Raw genomic sequence first — 19,921 nt, forward strand, 5'->3', positions numbered from 1 at the left:
CTTGTCAGGTCCAAGCCCGACTTAACTTGACTATATTTGCCTCCCCCTGTTCGTGATGATCCAGTTGTCCGGTATTATTGATCATTCACATGAGAGCCCAACCACACTCACCCATTGGTCCCAGCTACGATGGAATCGACCTACAAAGCTCTTGTTCAGCACACCTTACTCGAGTGGAACGAAAAGCGGCGATCTGCATCTGACACAGCCGTCGTCCATCCTAGACTCATCATCGCGATTGCTGGGCCACCGGGCTCTGGCAAGACCACCATCGCGCGGCGCGTGGTCTCCGACCTCAACTCCTCCCCGGAACCCCGCCCAAAGTCCGTGGTAGTGTCCGCCGACGGCTTTCACCTGCCGCTCGAGGTGCTGCGCGCGCTCCCCGACGCCACGGAGGCCATCGCCCGCCGCGGCGCCCCGTGGACCTTTAACGGCCCGGGCCTCGTCCGCCTCGTCCGCCAGCTGCGGGCCTCTGCGGGCCTGCGCCCCGTCCAGGCGCCCACGTTCGACCACAGGCTGAAGGATCCCGTCCCCCGTGGGCTCACCATAGAAGCGGACGTCGACGTCTGCCTCGTCGAGGGGAACTACCTGCTCGTGGACGAGGAGCCCTGGAGCCAAGTCGTGCAGTTGGTGGACGATCGGTGGCTCGTGAGGGTCGAGCCGACGCTGGCCCGGAACAGGGTTGCCGCGCGACACGTCGCGGCCGGGGTTGAAGATACAATGGAAAAGGCACTGTTTCGGGCGGAAAGCAACGACATGGTCAACGGGGAGTACATCGTCAGGCGCAGTGAGGGGAGGTACGATTTGCTGATTGATAGCGTAGAGGAGCTACCAAACTAGGCCCCTGTCTTTCGTGTTAGAGCGGAGGTTTTTGACTGTCTGAACATTAAACAACCCCTTACCCCTCCCCCAACCTTGCGTCTCCTTGGATGCATATTTCACTGGCCCCTATCAGCATGTGGAACACGCGGTGAGTGTCTGGGGTGAGGGTGACAGTATCCCGTCTGGCGACTAACTCTGGGCATCGCACTGGGGTTCCGGGGAAGCCTTTGTCAAAGATGACAATCAACGGCGGCACAAACGGAACAACCAAGTCCATCAGGGCTCCCAACCCACCAATCGAGGACAGCGTCTTCAAGCAGTTCCGGCTGGACGGACGCACAGTCATCATCACTGGCGGAGCGGGCGGCATAGGCTCGGAGATCGCCAGGGGCCTTGCGGAAGCTGGGGCCAACGTGAGCATTACCTCTGCATGTCACCCAAGAATGAATAACTGGAGTGCTAACACCGACGGCCCCTATCTCTGAAGATCGCCATCTGGTATCATACTTCCAAAGCGGCCGTCGCCATCGCCGAAAGCATCGCCCAGGACTTCGGAGTCAAGGCTAAGGCATACCGGGTCGACGTGACCAGCTACAGCGACATCGAGGCCGCCGTCGCGTACGCCGTCGAGGATTTTGGCCGCCTCGACGTCATGGTCGCCAACGCCGGCGTCCCCTCCAAAGCCGGGGGCCTGGATGACGGGATCGAGGACTGGAACCGCGTGAGGGCGGTAGACTTTGACGGCGCGTACTACTGCATGAGGGCTGCAGGGCTCGTCTTCCGCGACCAGAAGAGCGGCGTGGGGATCATCACTGCGTCCATGAGCGGCCACGCCGTCAACGTGCTGCAGGAGCAGAGTTGTTACAACGCGTGCAAGGCGGGAACGGTACGTATTGCATCCGGCCGATTCCTGGACGTCCCCCCCCCTCGGGCTGACACCGAGCTCATCCAGATTCACCTCGCCCGGTCGCTAGCTGTTGAGAGGGCCAAGTTGGGAGGCCGGATCAACTCGGTTTCGCCCGGCTACATCGACACTGCCATGTCGGGTGACTGCCCTTTCGAGATGAAGGAGGAGTGGTTCGGTCTGACGCCGCTGCGTAGAGACACCGACCCGAGAGAGCTGAAAGGGATATACCTGTACTTGGCCAGTGATGCCAGCTCTTATACGACTGGGGTCGACTTCATCATTGACGGTGGCTATACGGCGCGATAGGAATCGTATTCTGAAGGACTCGAAATCATCAATGAAGAGAAATTCAGATATGAGGGTAAAAAAATGAACGTTTCGATTTTGATAAACATGAACTGTCGTAAAAGTTTCTTCACACGTGTTACATGACTCCCGTGTCATTACCCCCCCGAAGACATTACTAGCCCTCGTTGTTCTAAGTAATGGTGAGTGAAAGTCTATGCCCAAAGTCTCTTGTTCATATCTAATTTTTAGTCGTAGCATATAACTCTAAATGCAACGTATTAGTTAGTTTAAAGGGATCTGGTCGTAGATCCTATGGTCCATGTTGGATGTTTTGTGTATTTGTGCTCGCACTACATGGCTTCTTCAAAAACCTTTTGAGAGGGTTATGGATCGCTCTGAGAGCCTACATTGTATCTCGATCGATGGTCAAAGTTACCGAATCGTCTTATCGTTTCTTGGACATTCTAAGCGAGTTTCATTCGGTTCAACCTCATACTCACCTGATCATCGAAAGATCCCATATACCGACCCTGGCCAGCGTGTTATTCCCGGACCTAATTTGCATAGACTTGGCATCCTTCCAAGCCACCAACAATGCCAACGCCGGCATGTTTGCTCAGCCTGGACTAATGAGGGTGACAGACGTCCGTCGTCCCCGCACTTACTCAACAAACACCATAGCCTCCTCCCCCAATCCCAAGCACAATGTATGGATCGCGTCCGGCGATGCAGCTGTCGATGATGCAACCGTTGGCATACCCCATGGGTAAAACCCCTGTACCCCCACAAACATCTACCACATTGCGCGGGGTAAATGAGGATTGACGGCGCGATGTTTTCGAGTACTAGCCGGCTGGGAGACATCGCGCCGCGTGATAATACTCTGTGGTATTGCACAGGATCTCAGAGAAGTTGAGATGGATATAAACCTCCTGCGGGTCCCCGCAAGACCGGCCATCATCAGCCTCTAGGAGGTCAATAATACCCGATATCTGACGATCTTTTAGTCAAACCTGATTATTCAATGCCAGGCACGCGAGTTCGGGTCTAGACCACCCATCCAGTATGAAGGACGAGCAAATTGTCGGCGCGGCCTTGGCCGAAGTGCTTCCGAAGACGGACAAGTACTGGTTCCAGCAGTCGCATCTACTGAGATTGAACTTGTTGCTTCTGGTCCCACTGCTGTCCTCATCAGTATCAGGATACGATGGTAGGGTCCTACAGCCATACCTCACAGAGTATCAGCTGACAGTTGGTGTACAACAGGGTCGCTGATGAACGGCCTCTAATCACTTCAACAATGGCGTGAGTATTTCGCCAATCCCACTGGAGTAAAGCTTGGAGACGTCAATGCTGCGCAATCCATTGGATCTGTACTGGCTCTGCCCATTGTCGGCTATCTGGCGGATCGCTTCGGTCGAAAGCCGGTCCTCCTTTCGGGCATCATCCTCATCATCATGGCTACGATCGTCCAGTCCACCTCAGTCAACTTGCCCATGTTCATCGTCTCGCGTTTGCTCGTAGGGTTCGGCGGCATGTTCGTTGTACACCCTAGTCCAATGCTCATTGCCGAGTTGGCCTACCCGACGCATCGCGGGAAGTATACCTCGGCGTTTTGGACCACGTATTATCTCGGTAAGTCTAGCAATAGAAGCCTCGGTGCATCTAGGCACCGGCTAACCCCGTAAAGGCGCGATTCTGTCATCCTGGGCGACTTTCGGATGCCAAGACTACCAGACCGAGTGGGCATGGCGGATCCCCTCCATCCTTCAAGCCGGATTCCCGCTGGTTCAGCTTTGCTTCTTCGCCTGGGTTCCCGAATCTCCCAGATGGCTGATTGCAAGCGAAAGAACGGCAGAAGCTGCCGCGATCCTCGCCAGGTATCACTCAGGCGCGCAAGACCCAGCGGAAGGCCACACGCCCCTCGTCCGCCGCGAAGTTGCCGAAATTGTACAGACGATTCAACAAGAAAAGAAGGCAGAAACAACCGGATTGATGGCTCTTGTGGCCACTCCCGGAAATCGGAAGAGAACACTGATCGCTGTTTGCGTCGGAGCCTTCGCCCAGTGAGGACCCTTTTTCCCACCTCCCTGACTGAAGGGTAGTTGCTGACATTGACAATCAGATGGAACGGGATCGGTGTGGTGTCGTATTATCTCACTCTCGTCCTCAACACCGTCGGCATCACGGACACCTTTACTCAGACACTGGTCAACGGCTTGCTGCAAATCTTCAATTTTGGTGCAGCCCTCGGCGCCGCGTTCCTCGTCGACCGCCTCGGTCGCCGGACCCTATTTCTGTGGTCCAGGGCGGGCATGTTGGCCAGCTACATTGTCTGGACGGCCTGTTCGGCAGTGAACACCGAGACCGGATCCAAGCCTGCCGGCATCGTAGTTGTGGCTTGTCTATTCACCTTTTACTTCCACTACGATAACTCCCCCACCCTATATCCGAACCACCCCCACATCCGAACCACCATCATCACCACCATCGCCACCACCATCACCACTTATTTCACCATCTCTGCCGCCCACCCATATGCAACTTTCGGCCTCGCTAGGCAATTTAGATGCCCTAGATTCATCCAGACTATCTATATTGCCGGGATCCAGACTTCAGGCCTAGATTATATCCTCTATAGTAGCAAAGGTGCTGTTAGGAGATAATTAGACCCTTTTCCTCTTACGTAACTATATATTATTTAACTAGGCCTGTAATAAGTTAACCTGCCTTTCTAGAAGGGCTGCTCTAGATACCTGCTTATTATAGCCTTTTTACAGCTTTCTAGATAGGTAGTAAATAGTATAGGTATCTAACTTATCTTTACCTAACTAAATTAACTAGTATAATTAATACTATAGATTAGTAGATTAATAAGGCGTTAACTATAAGATAATAGATTTAGCTTTATCTTACTATTAGCTACTAGTCTGCTAGCTAGGCTAGCTCTATTAGGCCCTAGTTACTATTAAGTTAGATAGGGGGCGTCTTATATATATAGGCTATAATCTAGATAACCTCTAGCTACTACTAATATTAATAGATATAATAGATACCTTATAGGCCTTAAAATAACACTCTAAGAATACCTTTTTACTAGTAACAGTTAAATCTATAACCTAGTTATCTAGATATCTAACCTCCTTATAATAGGCCTACTTTAATAAGCTAAAGATAGCTATATCTAGAGGCTAGAGGACAGTAGAGGTATATAGCAGTAGAAATAGTAAATATATATTATACTACTAGTATTACTATATAAAATTAATAGTTATATAGCTATAATGCCTATTAAGAACTAGTAGTCTAGCCTCCTCTAGCTAGGTAGGCTTAGTGTATAAGATAAAGACCTTCTCTAGCTATTTAAGGGTAGTATTATTAGTTATTTAGCTATTATTAGTTACTATAAATTACTATAGCTTATATATATTAAGGTTAGATAAGAACTACTAGGCCTAAAGTAATTTACTTTTATATATAACTAAGGGGGGTAAAAAGCTACTAGTAGCAAACACACACTTAATAATAGATACCTATGCCCTAGATCTTAGCTGCTTTTTCTAGATATATTATAATGCCTTAGAGCCTAGCACTAGCCTATTACCCCCTTTACCTTTTATAATACTAGTCTTATCTATATTCTATCTATTAGATAGATAGATCCCCTAGATAGTAGGGATACTACTAAGGTAATAGAAGAAATCCTAGATAACCTTAGGGGAATAGGCTGCCTATTACTAGGTATTAATTACTTTAAATTAAAGGGTTCTAATAGATAGATTTTAGCGTATAAATCAGGCTATCTATTTCCTCCCTATAGGAGGATACCTATTGCTTATTATACGCTCTACTAGGCCTTTTACTTATTAATAGTTAACGTATCTACTAAGGGACTATTAAAGGGTAATATAGGCAGCTAGATTATCCTCCTAGGCCTAGGATAAGTGCTGCCTATCTTTAAAGGCAGTATTCCTACTTTACCTACTAAAGTATTAATACTAAAGTGTTATATATAGTATACCTTATCTATAAGTAATAGCCTAAAGGCTATACTACCTAGACTGCACATCTAGGAGGGCCCGTTAGAGCTTATCTTTAGAATATTGCTTTATAATAGTTTAAAGAAGGTATCCTGAAAAAATGGCGTTATTTAGCGATAAATAGCAATTATTATGATAGTTTGAAAAAGGTAGTGGTGTTGATAAAGGAGGGGAAATGCGGGAATTTCAGGTGGTTCGGATGCGGGGGTGGTTCGGATATAGGGTGGGGGAGTTATTGCATATACTCCCCTCCTCTTGGGGTATCCGACCGAGATATTCCCGTACTCTCTGCGGTCGAAGGGCATCGCGCTCGAGCTGTTTGCGATCCATAGATCGTTGATCATCGCCGCGTTTGTCAACCCGATCGGGCTCGAGAATATCGGATGGAGATACTACATCGTTTTCTGCTGTCTATTGGCGGCCTTCTTCGCTGTTACGTGGTATTTGTTTCCCGAGACGAAGGGGCACAGTTTGGAGGAAATCGCCGTGATCTTTGACGGACCCCAGGCCGTTGAAGACTTCGAAGGCAGCTCTGACTCAAAGGAGGAGAAGATCCTAGCCAAGGGCGATATTCATGATGTTGTACACAAGGAAAGGGCATAGAAGGCCGATTTACTCGTAATCACACTACATTCAGAATGACGAGAAGCTGCGCCGTGGGCGGCAATGCTCGGGGCTTCAAATGATTGTTCCGGGTGCAGGTTATGCAAAGTTGATGCGAATGCTATCCGGTATGCACTGGTACCGGACGACATGGATTATTGGACCTGAAGACTCTGCTGCGTGTTTGAACTTGCCCAGGCGTCCTCCACAGAGACATCTGGTTCTTGTGTAAGCCCTAGCGTTATCCTCATTCTATCAAACGATAGCTGCGACCTTCACGATTGATGATCGCGAGAGGTTCCAACTGTAGCTTCGTTTCGTCCCACAGCATACTTCCGTACAGAAGCAGCATTGGGCCGATCCTATCCGATCTTCGTAACCTGCCACGGTCGAATGGCACCGGACGGAGTTCAAATTGCATGGATATTTCATCATCAATCCCCCTGATCGCGATGGGTTATCTTGTCGATCGCTGCAGCACAAGCACATGCGTGTGGAGAAGAAGGCGGGGTTCCTTTGGAGTTGGAACGTGGAGGAGGAGAAGCATGCGCCCGTCTCCGCATCTCACCTCACCTTACGCACCCGATCTCGCTCCTCTCCGTCCGTCTTCTCATGTAAGATGTGCCATGACGCTCTGCCGGGACGGATCACACTCGCCCTAACCAACACCGAAGGCCAAGGCTATGCTGTACGGCCGACATCAGTCTTCCGAGTCCGTACTGCCATTGCAAGCTACCCTTGGAGCCCTCTGAGAAAGCCGACAGTTTCAACTGACCCGGAGGATGTCGTCATCAGGCACCGCGGATGACAATCCACCGTCGGCTTCTCGGCCAACGAACCTGGGCTCGATGAGCGCAACATTTGCTGCCGATCAAGCCTGCAAGGAATGCCGGAGGCGGAAGGCCAAGTGCGATCGGGCACTTCCGACATGCAACCTATGCGTCAAGTACCGCCGCCACTGCTTATACGAGAAGCACGCCCGAACACCACTGACCAGGAAGTAAGCACTCTCTATTATACGGCTTATGAACGGCCAATTCGGAGGTAGTTGGCAGCGGGACTGACATTATGCAGACATCTCACCGAAGTAGAGGAGAGACTGGAACGTGCAGAGGCTCTCATCACCCATATGCGGGCTCTCATGCCGACTCATTCCAGACCGATATCTTCAATGACTAGGCAAAGGACCTCGGATGCATCTGCCCCGAAAGATGATTATTCCTTTGACTTTTCAAGGTTGGATAGGCCAGCCTTGATTGATTCGCCCTTCCGTCCGGACCCTGTCTCTCCTGAGCCCGGCATCGTTCCTCATATCGAGGATGGAGGTGAGAGACAGCCACAGCTACCCGAGACTTCCTTGCGTGTTCCACCAGTCCATATGCCATCCTCAACTAGTTACTCGGACTCGAATCTCGAGCATACACGAGCGTATAGAACGGCCCGTCACCATCGTCAACCAGTAAACGATGCGACACACAGAGACATTAACCTTCTCGAAGCGCACCCTACCGATGACTTCGAATGGGACGAGCAAGATACTCTCACAAACTACTCGGCCTCACCCGAAGCGACACTTGAAGTCGATAGGAATGGCGATGCCGGCACGGATCCTATAGCAGACGGCATGGCCTCGTTGGCAGTCAGCGAGAAGGAATCGGGATACCTCGGTGTCGCCTCTGGAGCAGCCCTGCTAAGGCTTCTCGAGCCCTCAACTCCCAAACGTCGAGCTCATTCGTCGTCCTCGAGGACAGGTCACATCAATCTTACACAGTCCCCTCTTACTACACAACTAGACCTTAACAGGCACATCACAGACGCCATGATCGACGCGTATTTTCGGCTATACCATGTCAGCTACCCAATAATTCACGAAGCAACTTTCCGAGCACAGTATGCGGGCGTGATACCTAGGCCGTGTGGTGACTGCTGGCTAGTTCTGGCATACACCGTTGCTGCCATTGGCGTCTATACCACGGCCACCAATCTCGATAACATGGACATGCACTTGTTCGCCCAAGCCCGTTCCATCCTGTCTTTCAACTTTCTGGAAGTAGGAAACCTTACTCTTGTCCAGGCGCTCACACTCATCTCCAACCATCAGCAGAAGAGAGACAAGCCCAATTCGGGATACAACTATCTCGGAATGGCCGTGCGGATGGCAATGGGCTTAGGTCTACATAAAGAGTTTCAAGGGTGGAACATCTCGCCACTGAACATGGAGATCAGGAGACGCGTGTGGTGGTCACTCTGCGTCTTTGATGTCGGCGCAACCATCACCTTTAGTCGACCCTCAGTTTGGCCGTGTGAAGGCGTCGAAGTATCCTTGCCTCTGAATGTTGACGACAAGGTAATATCACCAAATATGGAGCCGATGACATGTCTCTACTAATATCCTCGCAGTCTTTGACTGCCATCTCAAAGTCGTACCCTGCCGAGACACGAGATATCACCCCCTACACGGCAGTACGAACTCAGGCAAGTTTTCACATCGCCACGACGCCCATATACACAAGGGTCATCTCGAAGCCACTGCCAACTGCGAACGAGATGCCCAAGCTCGACCAAGAGCTTCTCGAGCCGTGGCGAACCGGCGTGCCATCTTACTTCTCCGAGACTGCAACTGTATCACCTAAGTATGTCCTCGCTCATGCCGTCATGAACTGGAGGTGCAGAAACCTTCGGGTCATTATGTACCGACCGTTCGTGATCCGTCGAGCTCTCCAAGCCCGTGATAGGAGATTGGACGATTCCCCCGATAACGTTCAGGCTTTTGAAAAGTGTCTCGCAGACGCGAAAGCTACCATTACTAGCATCAGCGAATTCTGGGAACGTAGCGAGAAAAACAGATTGTCAGCGTGGTATGCTTTGTAAGTCATCCCTTTCGTCGAGACATCTCTTCCTCGACGTGCTGACTCTACCCTAGATACTTCCTTTTCCAAGCAGCCCTCATCCCCTGCATCTGTCTCCGCAACGATCCCAACTCGAACAATGCCGCAGACTGGCGAGAGCAAGTCACAACAACGATCCGCTGCATAGTCGCTTTAGCTCCCGTCAACTCCAGCTCTCCCCGCTGCTACCAAGTCATCATGGACCTTTGCGGGAGGTTCCTCAACGACGACGCTGCCGCCGCTCGTGTTCTGGCGGCACACCCTCGGGTGCAAACCGCGGCGATGTCCGGCTATGAGCCCAATACGGTCCCAATTGGTACACCTGATCCGATAGATGAGAGCCCTCAGACGCAAATCAACAGCGTCTTGTCAATGATGTGGCCCAATGTCCCCCCGATGGAGGCCGCCGACGTCGTCATGGGCGACGATGCTTGGATGGAGTTTCTCAAAAGCGGGACAAGCGGTGACGGGGATGGAGTATGGTTCGGGAGTTGAAACCCGCTTGCTCTCCCTCTCCGTCGATGTTCAATGGGCTCACTTATATGGCTAGCTATCTGCCGAGCGTATGGGAATTGCACTCAACTGCTGTGACAGATCTCCTGGACGGCTTGACCGCGTCTTCACAATCATCACACAAACGAGCATTTCGGCATTAAGCCACCGCAAGGAAGAATCTCCAAGTTACTAACAGAATTTGAACGGACCGCTAAAGAACACGAAATACCCTTACTTCGCGAACAATCCAGACGTCCAAATCATCCGCCTTACACCCGTCGTCATGCTCAACGAATGAAGACGCGGTAAGGGAGGGCAGGGACAGCAATTCAGGTTGCAGACCAACTTTTCTCTAAATTATGGCTCGTTTGATCCGTGCCGCACGCGAAGACGGGATTCAAGGATATTTCACTGGTGCTTTGAGTTATCAAATGCCTTTCCTCGTTTCATTTACCATCATTTTCGCGGTCCGCAGGGATGGAACCAAAACAAGGAGAGGGTATCAGATTTTGTCTATCCTGAAGTTCCCAAGAGGCTTGCAATATGATTGATCCTAAACCTTCGCTGCAGAGCCTGTGTTTGACTCGGACAACCATGGCTGTCTGTCTGATCACCTTCCCTAAACTGGCCAATCTCAGACTCGGTTCAGAACCTCCTGCAAGAGCATTGGCAAACCCAGCTACGTGTCTCTGGAAGCTGGCTGGGTTGGAAGCCATCCAAACCAGGCCATGTAATCAGGCTGACGCAATGCATTTGGCGAGGCATCTCGATCCCTCTGCAGCCAGAGCTCACGAGAACGAGAGCCCAAAAGGATCAAGTCATATCCAGGGATCATTGACGTGGCAGATTGACAACGACGGCCAGGAGAAGTCAGGTGTTGAACTCCCTATACCAGATCATCACTGTGCCTCATCCATCGGAGTGACCAGGGAGCCAATAGAGACCTTACATTGGGGGTATCTTAATCTATCCCAGCCCGCCGATCTGGATCATCGACCGCACTGGGAGAACCTCAGAGTCACCACGCAGGACTCACCGATGAGTGGTCGAGGTGTGAGTGTCTGGTGACAGAGGCGCGTCCTGATTGGCACCGCCGTTATCCAAATGGCCTTCAATATCCATCAATAGCACCCCCAGATGGCCGTCTTTCCTCCGCAGCAGGGGCGAAGCATCTGAGTTGGTTGGATGGGAGACAAGGCTCGCTTGTTCCAATCAAAAATCAACCCCTGACGTTCAGCGTGGCGAAGGTGGAATGGAAATTTCTGCTTGCCACAGGAAAAAAGCACATCACGAGCTCGGTCTCGAAACGTTGCCAAGGGGAATCCTCAACAATCCCAACCGCTTCTAGAAACACTCCCGTCAAAGACACATCGCCCAAATACCTGTCTCATCGCCCATCCCGACAATCCGTTCCGTACAGGGCCCCTACTAGCTTTTCTCCCTAAATGCAACGTAAGGCCATCCAACGTCGCAGGTGTGTGGCCCTTTCCCCGGGCGTCCGACATGGAGCATCGTCACCAGACCCCCCCTTGGAGGAGAAATTCCCCCAGGATTTACGTCGTCCATGCCACGTCTCTGGGGAGGCCGCAAGATAGATGGTGCGGTTGTCTTTAATGTTACCAAGCAGCAGGTACGGGGCATGGCCATCGGCAGATGCTCCCATACGATGCAGGCAGTCTTGACTTGTGTGACAGTGGTCACTGGCTCAGGATCTCGATGCCTCTATATTGCAAGGAGACGATCGTTTTGCCGGCGCACTTTTTTCCGAAGGCGGCGGAGGATGTACTTCCCCTGACTTATGAGATCATGATCCCGATTCTTGACAGCCGACACAGGGGCATCTCCCTTTCGACCTCCGATCTTTTTCTGATTTTTGCAGCGAAGGATTATGGGTCATGAGGCTCTCACCGCCTATCACGACTACGCAGGGGCGATGCCGCAGAAGTCACTGCAGACGAAGCGATGCGCACGAGACGTGCATGTTTCTGCATGCTTCGCCCCTGGTGTACATCACTTCGCCAGCTATGATAACTGAGAGGCTCCCCACGCTGCCTGCCAGCCTGCGGCCCAGCGACACATCAATATCCGCCCTACTGCTCCTGGTTTGTGTGTGTGTGTGTGTGTGGCGATGAGGCAGCGGCGTTTATCCGTTGGATTCAGCCTAAACGACGCGAGCTCCCGAGCCAGTAGCTGACGGCCGGACGAGGACGTTCTGCTCCGCCCGTAAATCCCCCCTGTCGGCACAGCACCCCCAGGGCTCCTGGAGGAATGAGAAAATATTCTCTTTGGTCATCAGATGTAAATCCCGCTGCCAAATTGCTGGGACGAGATGGACGTGGCTGCTGTGTGCCAGAGCACGCGGAGATGGCATGGCATGGTATGAACGGCACGTAGTGGGTGTGGTAATGTAGCTTCTGGACGGCACAAGTTTTTGGAAGATTGATGCGATTCCTGCAAGAGAAATTGATTCTTTATCGAAAACCACAAAAGGAAAAGGAGAGAGAGAGAAAAGAAGCCGTCTTACAGTACACGCCCAGCGTTCGAGCACTTGGGCCCCGTCATTGCCAAATCTGGGGTGCAGGATTCCCAAAGTGTGACCCCATGGAACACTTCAGCCCTGTCATGACGGCATGTTCAGCAAAGTTTATTCAAAAAAAAAAAAAAAAAGAGAATATTTCCAGTTTTTCTTATTGGATATTTTAGTCCCAAGATGCAGGCATGGAGACAATTAGGCTGGCCTCCGTCAGTCACGGAAGCTGGAGTCGCCTTTCCTGATAGTCCGTGGTCCAACTCGTTCCGACGGAGGATCGAAACTGCGGGAGGGAAATGAAACATACTCTCATAATCAAGATACAATCTCTTCGCTGGTAACGCTGCCGAGGCACCTGGCCCGCAATCCCGCGCCCAGGGTTGTCCAAGAAGTCATCCGATACATCACTCCTCACCGGGGACCGGCACCCCTGACACCTCGGTCAACCGGTAGCCACCCTTTTTTCGACTTCGTCAGCGGAAGGATTTCCCAACCAAGTCAAATCCCGCGCGCAAGTCTTGGCACGCCAGGGTCTGCTCGAGGGGCCGGGCCGAATGGCGGCTGGAGAGGACATAGGATGACGATCACCCCGTGAAGCAAAGTCTTATTGCCAACTGCTAACCTGAAGGCCGAAGCAGAACGTAACAAGCAGGACGGTACCGATACATAGTAGATGTTCAACAGGGCTCGAAACCTCTTGCCAGCTTACGCCCCCCCCTCTCTCGCTTTGATATCTTTCCGGGTTCTCCATGCCAGTCGCGAAAAGTCCAGCCTGCACCCCCCTCAGGTAGCACAAATCTGGGGGCGGGACGGCCGGCCAAGTGACCTCTCGCATGCTTCCATGATGTACAGCGGTGCCCCGAAATAGACAAGATCTGACCCATCGTGATACCTTTCGCATTTCCCTCCAGTCGTGACGCCTGGCACCGCCGTTCGTCTCACCTCCCTTCCCCCACGAGACATATACCCTGGCGGAGGCGGCCCCCCCACCCCGCGCGCGCCGTGAGAGGGTGGACCGAGAATCGTATCTCCATCCCGTGCCTCGAGGCAGAGCCTTGCTGCGGGTGTGAAGCACGCATAATCACCACGCAACACTACCGGCCCTGCTGAACGACGCCGTCCGAGGCTGACCTCCGTGACACAGCGTCCCCGCCCGGCTCGGGTTGCAGCCTCGGCTGGCTGCGAGATGCGCCGGGCCGCGCGATCGCTACTAAGCTTGTGGTATTGGCTTGTACCGTTGCACCTGGGCCTCGTATACTCCTTTCCTCCGCTCGTTTTGCGCCCCCTGTGGCCCGTCTCGGAGCTCCGTATGCCGGCAACCCATATATTTGACAGCACAAACGTGGCTGATGACTCACTTTCGCATGTCTCCAGGATCATTTCAAGACTTTTGGAGGTATCGGGAAGGATGATGCGAGGGATGCCGTTGGAAACCGGTTTCTGGAGCCAGTGTGATACAGCGAATCCGACTTCGTTGCACAAGCTTTTTCACATGACCTCCAAAACCCTGTCTTGTGCGCCCTGAAATGGTCTTGGGATTCATCCTGGGATTTCAATGACGGGAAACCAAAGCCGGCGAGCTTTGGTGTCGGCCAGGATCCCTCATCGTGGAACCCATCCTCGAATGCGTTACAGTCACTGATTCGTTCTTTGTGTCCTATATTGAGTAAACTTGCATCCGTGCCTCGTATTCAAGATACTGCCCTTTTCCGGATAGAACCAGTATCTCACAATACTGCCATAGCTGTACCCCCCTTTCAAGGACGCATAGACAGCGGGCTCTTTCGAATCCGGCCGGTTACGTGCATTTGCCGCTCAGGGGAGCTCCCAGGCACCCCGCGTTAAGTCTTGGTGTTCTTGCACCCAGTCTCACAACGAACGCCGATGACAGCATGCTTGAGATCGAAAACACCGTTTCAGATTCTCACGTTGCATATTCCAAAGCAGTTCTCTGTTTGATTTGGTGACAACGAACCCATCTACCTTGGGCCATGAGCCGTCGCACGACCGCTGCTGATTCACAACTAACAGTGTCTCCATCGTCCAAAACACGTGCGTCAACTTCAAAAGGTTTCGAGTATCGGCATAAAGCCGCTGTGAGCACCGCTTTCCCACAAGGCAAGTTATGCCGAGAGATGCCATCAAGCATTCAAAGGTGGGATGGTTACATGCCAAGGGGCCAAAAGCTGTGTGTCCAAGACAGCAATAGTTCGAGAGATGGACTTCTTGCTATTGGAGAGGTTTTGAAGTGTCAGCGTTTGGCTGGCTTACTACTGACCAGGAGGAACATCATCACATATTGCTACCTGGGACGTATGATACGAAGGGGTTGTGAAACGAACGCATTGCAACTGTCAGCATGGAATCATGGCTTAGCGCCAACATTGGCCTGGTAAACAGATTGACGTCTCGCCGTCTGATATTTCTAATACCTGGACGTCTTTGGTGACCAGCGAGAGTGGTGTCAATGGTCTGTCTCTGTGCTCTACGTTGACGTGCAACCACATACAAGCTGCAGGTTCCATATTACCTCGCCGAAATGATCAGGTATGTTGAAAAATATTACTGGACTGGGATATATCACAACTCCGTGTGAGTTCCCAAGCTCGATTACAGTCTGATGCATAGAGCGCCACTACGGTGAAGATCCTACGATCAACAGCCACCCGCGCAAATCACGGATCCTTCCGGATCCTGTCATCTTCCATAGTCAATATACACCGCAGCCATGCCTTTTTCTCATGCTCACCGACGTTGCAGAGAAAAGTGTTCACAGTCTTGGTTTCGTCAGCTACCGTCTGACCACCCCCCACACCGCGATCCAGGGCCGCGGGGTCAGCATCTTGCATCTTCACCGGTAGGCCTACTCCACGCTTGCACCCTCCTCACCTTTCCTCACCTGTCGGGCAATGTGGGGGTGGATCTCGGTTCGCGACAAGTTGTGGTCAGCAAAACCCACGCCAACCCTTCTGCCGTCAGAAAAATCTTACTCAGAAGCATATGAGTATCAAAGGAGCCGAGGGTTGGTGTGGGGAGGGACGAGAGCAAGCGAACGATATGCCCCCCCCCCCCCCCTCCCTGCTGATTGACGTCGGCTGCCTAATTCCCACTCAAACCCAAGCGCTTCACATCTACGGCGGAATGCCTTGTTGCAGACTGCTTGGGTGAAGCCATGTCAATGGTGCTGTCAACTCATTAGGACGGGACTCCTTTCGGTTGCTGCGCCTCGTACAGGCTCACCTGATGCCCCATTGACCGAGGTGCCTCAGTCCAGCCGCAGCATCATTTCGCCAACGCATCTATCACGCCCAGCCTCACGCTCAAGGTGTTGTAATTTGGGGGTTCGAATGTCACGTTGTGCTGACGGTCATTCATCATCGCCCGCGGCCGCGGCCCGTCCCCCAACCCCTCCACCAAGACACCAATCTCTCTCTCTCTCTCTCTCTCTCTCTCTCTCTTCGTTAGCCCGTGATTACCATCGCCCACGCCGACCGCGGGGTAAAACAGAAAACAACACAGAAAAAGCGAATCGCGGCCAACGACAGAGCAGCTGGTGACTCAGCTGAGCCATTCCGTCCGCTGCCGCACCAGGGGAGGGGGGCGCGTGGGGGGGAAGCTGACTTCTCTTGCAGTTTGCTGGCGCAGACCTGCGGAGAATATCCCGAGGCACGCAAGCTTTGTCGACAAATCCAGGACGCACCAGGGAGACCGTAGGCTAGCCGTGAGCTGATGCGAATTTCAGCCTGACCGCGACGCGTGATTGAGTGTCCTCATGTTCGAGCCCGGAGCGGCGGCGGCGGCGGCGGCGGGATTTCACATGCCGCTCGGGAACGCAGTTCCTGCAGTAGACGTTGGCCCCGGGCTGTCTGAGCTGCTCACCGCATCTCCGTGGACCCTGAGTCTCTCCCGTATTAGCAAAGAAGCAGATGCGTATGACTCCCTCTAGCTCTCAGTTGTCTCTCAGACGAGTAAGCGGTCTCACAACGTAACTGCGCAGAGCCAACTCACCAAAGGTAACCAGCATCAGTCTAGTCGAGTTGACAGGAACAAGTGACTGATTCGGTGGGCGGCTAACACTGGTAGTGCGGGGTGATGTCTTCCCCCCTCTCCCGGCTTTGGGTAGTCACATTCGCCGGCAACCGTTGAAAGAGACAAGCGCGCGGTGTGGCTGGTACGGGGACTAATGAGATACCGAAAGAAGGCACATCTGATCTGGTGGTGTGAGAGGTTTGGCCTATGCCATCCTTTCTAGGTTTCCCCGTATCCTTCTGAATGGGCCAGCTCGTCCCTTACTCCGCGGTGGCGCAAGTCAGCAGCGCCGGGATAAGTATATGGACGAGCAGCCGGGACCGAGACACGGCAAAAGAAGAAAAAAGAAAAAAGAAGGCATGGTTACGACCTGGCCGAGGTTGCATCTGCTCCCGCTGGGCCGTTCTCGAATATTGTCTCTTGTTTCCCTCCACCGCGCGTGACGACACTTGGCATTGGAGGCTGAAGGGTCTCGTGGAAATAAATGGAACGAGAAGATTACAAATCTGCCCGAAATGGGAATAAAATCTATAGACGGAATTGGAAGCCAAGGCCGGTCTAGGGTGTCTGTCACTCGACACAAGGTGCTACCGCAACTAACCAGCAGTTGTGGACGTTTCCAGTACTCTCTATGTGGGCCCAAGGCAGAGCGTCAGGCAAGATGGACAAGCGCCGCCGTAAGAGTGATGATGCTTATTTTGAGCGGATCATATGGAGTGGAGGGATTCACCGTCTTGCATTCAAGCGACGAGTCAGCCAAGTGCAGGGAAAAGACGTGTGGGTTGTAGTGATGCGATGCTGAAGCCTGAAGCTGCATCTGCATCTGCATCACAAACACTAGCAGCCAGAAGACTCAGCCAAATGGCAACTCAATGGTGTGTGTAGAAGCGTGGTGGATGGTTTACCCTCTCAATGTCACCCACCCGCACTCGGCGTGTAACAGACTCTCGAGAGACTTGCGTGTTGTTCTTTCTTCGAGTATGCCAATGCCTGCAAGGAACTGTTTTCCATAAAACAAAACACGGCAAGCTGATTGACCCCGAGGTTTCTGTTTGAAACAAACGGAAAACCTGGGATAGCAACCGTAGACCCGGTGGGGGTGACAAGCAATTCCCCTTTCCGTTCCGCAAACGGAATTCCATCCCGTCAGGCCGCTGGGGAGTCATGAGAACAAACGACGGGATCACGTCTGCAACTAGCCTCAGTAAAGAATGCGTGACAATAATACCCACCGTGAAATATAATGAAAAATAAAATAAAAAAATAAACATGATTTTTTAGGATCAACCGGCACACCCGCTTATTTTCCAATGGAAATGGTGCTAGTTCCTTCAGTCAGGGTCCGTTTTGGCAAACACCATATTCCCCGTCCCAAGTCAGGGATCACGGCCCCAAGTTCACCGCAGTTTGCAAAGCTGCCAATGCAGGCGTTGCCCGTCGTTGCCATCGCCGTCATCTGCCCTGTCGGCCGGCCGCGGGAACTTGGCCCAAAGGACCACACGAGCAATCAACGAAGGGTGCGAAGAGGGGAGGGGGGGTGCGATGGTTGGGCAGAGGCCGAAGCGACGACGACACCACCATGACCACGCTCAACATGAGCACATGAGGCAAAAAATCCCGGGGGAAGTTCGCAGAGGCCCACGTTCTCGTGGTCTTCCCCTCTCTCCAGGGCTGAGCAGCACGACATCCGCAGGCTTCCTTTGCCCACCTTTTACCAGAACGCGGAGGGATGGGCTTGGCGAAAGGAGAGGGGGGTGGTCGGGGTTGTGGTTGTGATGGTCCTAGGACCCGGTCTTGGTATTCTGTCCGTGTTCGTTTCGCCATCGTCCAGAAACCGGAACGGGGGCCGCACGAGAAAACAAGAACTTTGACAACATTTCACCCGGAGGGAACTTGGCCGCCTTGCTGACGAGAAGAGCAACCGGAGCCGGTGGACAGGCAGACCCTGAGTCGTGCTCTCGAGATGGAAGAGGATCGCAGTGGGTGTGGGTAATGGGAGGCGCGCGTGCGCCCTGATTTTCTTCTCGCGAAACCGCCCATCTTGGAACGGCCGCGCAATAGTGCGCAAGACTCGGATGACGATGGCCGAGAAACAAGTTCAGGGTCTACACCTTGACGACGCCGACCAGGAAGGGGTCAAGCATGGAAATATAGAAACTCCAATTCCTTGATCGCGTTGCGAGCGCGACTGCATCCGTTACGGAAGACGTTCCGGCAAAGTAACGATAGCATTCCGGCGTTCCTCTTGTCCCGTTCAGCATGGGCATCCGCATTCCGGCCTTGTATTTGTGGTGCCGTGCAACCTGTTCATTGACGGCCTGGTGTGGTTCCGCATACGGTGGATTCTCATGCCACCCCCGATCGGATTTCCTGATGCAGAAACCACTGTATCGTGGCTTTGTTCTTTCCATCAAACTCCCCCCTCACCTCTTCAGCCTGGACGGTGGTGGGGGTCTGGCATTGTGGACGGCAGCCGACTAGTAGGACAAAGGCACGATGGCACTCGGTGCAACTACGGTGGTGACGGCAGCTTACGGAGCGGGCCCCGAAAGTAGACCAAGGTTCTCCTTGTCCGAGACTAGACCCAGCCTTGCTTCCTTGGAGTCGAGTCCACCTTCAGGGACGAGAAACCGTCCAAGTCGGGTTCCGTTTGTCGGTTCTTCTGCTCTTTTCCGGACGCTGCGTGTCCGTCCAGTTTGATCTCGGCATGTCACGGCCATCTCCAAACGCAACAAAGAGGAGGCCGTACAGAAACGCGCAAAGATGCAGGGGGTTTGCGTAATGAGCGCCCTCTCACAGGCCGGGAGCGCTTGTGTCTTCAGGGATCCGCCGTCAGGGAGCATTGGACTACTTTCACTGGATCTTGCCGTGATGACCAGGTCTGATCAGGTCCCACCTCTTTCGGTTTTGCTCGGACAATACGCAGAAAAGAGGGGGGGGGGGGGGGGGGGGGGGGAATACGCCCTTCGAAATGTTATAAACCCCATCAGGCATTGTGTCGTCGCACGTCGTTAAAATCACTGCTCTGTGTGCAATACCTTTGGTGGTCTAGTGTGTTAGCTATTAGTGTGCGATGGCCTACCTTACGTCCCACATGGGACACTAACGCTCCAGCATGGGATTACTATCGTGTAGTATGCGTGTGTTCGCTGCTGGGGCACAGAAATAACCGCTCTTAACGTTTGCCCAGCCGTCGAAGAGTGTGAGCAGGGCCCATGCTAGAGCCACCGGTTAGTAGGAGGGGTATATAATAAGGGGATTTTAATAGGTGACCCGGAGGTGGAATATGGGTTGGCCTGTTGATTTTTTTTTTTTTTTT

The 19,921-nt window shown here is 52.7% G+C and overlaps 5 protein-coding genes across 5 annotated transcripts; all 5 read left to right on the plus strand.

Annotated features, from left to right (window-relative positions):
- Positions 1–129: 129 nt before the first annotated feature.
- GLRG_11318 (phosphoribulokinase/uridine kinase) lies at positions 130–840 on the plus strand (the record flags this gene model as incomplete). The annotated part of the gene is made up of 1 exon (XM_008102006.1): positions 130–840. One exon carries the CDS (start codon positions 130–132, stop codon positions 838–840), a length of 711 nt encoding a protein of 236 aa, XP_008100197.1.
- Positions 841–1,058: 218 nt separating this feature from the next.
- Positions 1,059–2,035, plus strand: GLRG_11319 (short chain dehydrogenase; the record flags this gene model as incomplete). The annotated part of the gene is made up of 3 exons (XM_008102007.1): positions 1,059–1,235; positions 1,310–1,708; positions 1,775–2,035. The coding sequence occupies 3 exons, from the start codon at positions 1,059–1,061 to the stop codon at positions 2,033–2,035; spliced, it is 837 nt and encodes a 278-aa protein (XP_008100198.1).
- A 1,047-nt stretch (positions 2,036–3,082) lies between these two features.
- GLRG_11320 (uncharacterized protein) lies at positions 3,083–4,683 on the plus strand (the record flags this gene model as incomplete). Its single annotated transcript, XM_008102008.1, has 4 exons — positions 3,083–3,268; positions 3,328–3,652; positions 3,708–4,083; positions 4,143–4,683. The coding sequence occupies 4 exons, from the start codon at positions 3,083–3,085 to the stop codon at positions 4,681–4,683; spliced, it is 1,428 nt and encodes a 475-aa protein (XP_008100199.1).
- Positions 4,684–7,508: 2,825 nt separating this feature from the next.
- GLRG_11321 (fungal specific transcription factor domain-containing protein) lies at positions 7,509–10,043 on the plus strand (the record flags this gene model as incomplete). Its single annotated transcript, XM_008102009.1, has 4 exons — positions 7,509–7,660; positions 7,735–9,007; positions 9,061–9,527; positions 9,584–10,043. 4 exons carry the CDS (start codon positions 7,509–7,511, stop codon positions 10,041–10,043), a joined length of 2,352 nt encoding a protein of 783 aa, XP_008100200.1.
- Positions 10,044–18,023: 7,980 nt separating this feature from the next.
- GLRG_11322 (uncharacterized protein) lies at positions 18,024–18,185 on the plus strand (the record flags this gene model as incomplete). Its single annotated transcript, XM_008102010.1, has 1 exon — positions 18,024–18,185. One exon carries the CDS (start codon positions 18,024–18,026, stop codon positions 18,183–18,185), a length of 162 nt encoding a protein of 53 aa, XP_008100201.1.
- Positions 18,186–19,921: the final 1,736 nt, after the last annotated feature.

This window comes from Colletotrichum graminicola (genome assembly GCF_000149035.1).
Source record: "Colletotrichum graminicola M1.001 genomic scaffold supercont1.83, whole genome shotgun sequence".
Classification (NCBI taxonomy): domain Eukaryota; kingdom Fungi; phylum Ascomycota; class Sordariomycetes; order Glomerellales; family Glomerellaceae; genus Colletotrichum; species Colletotrichum graminicola.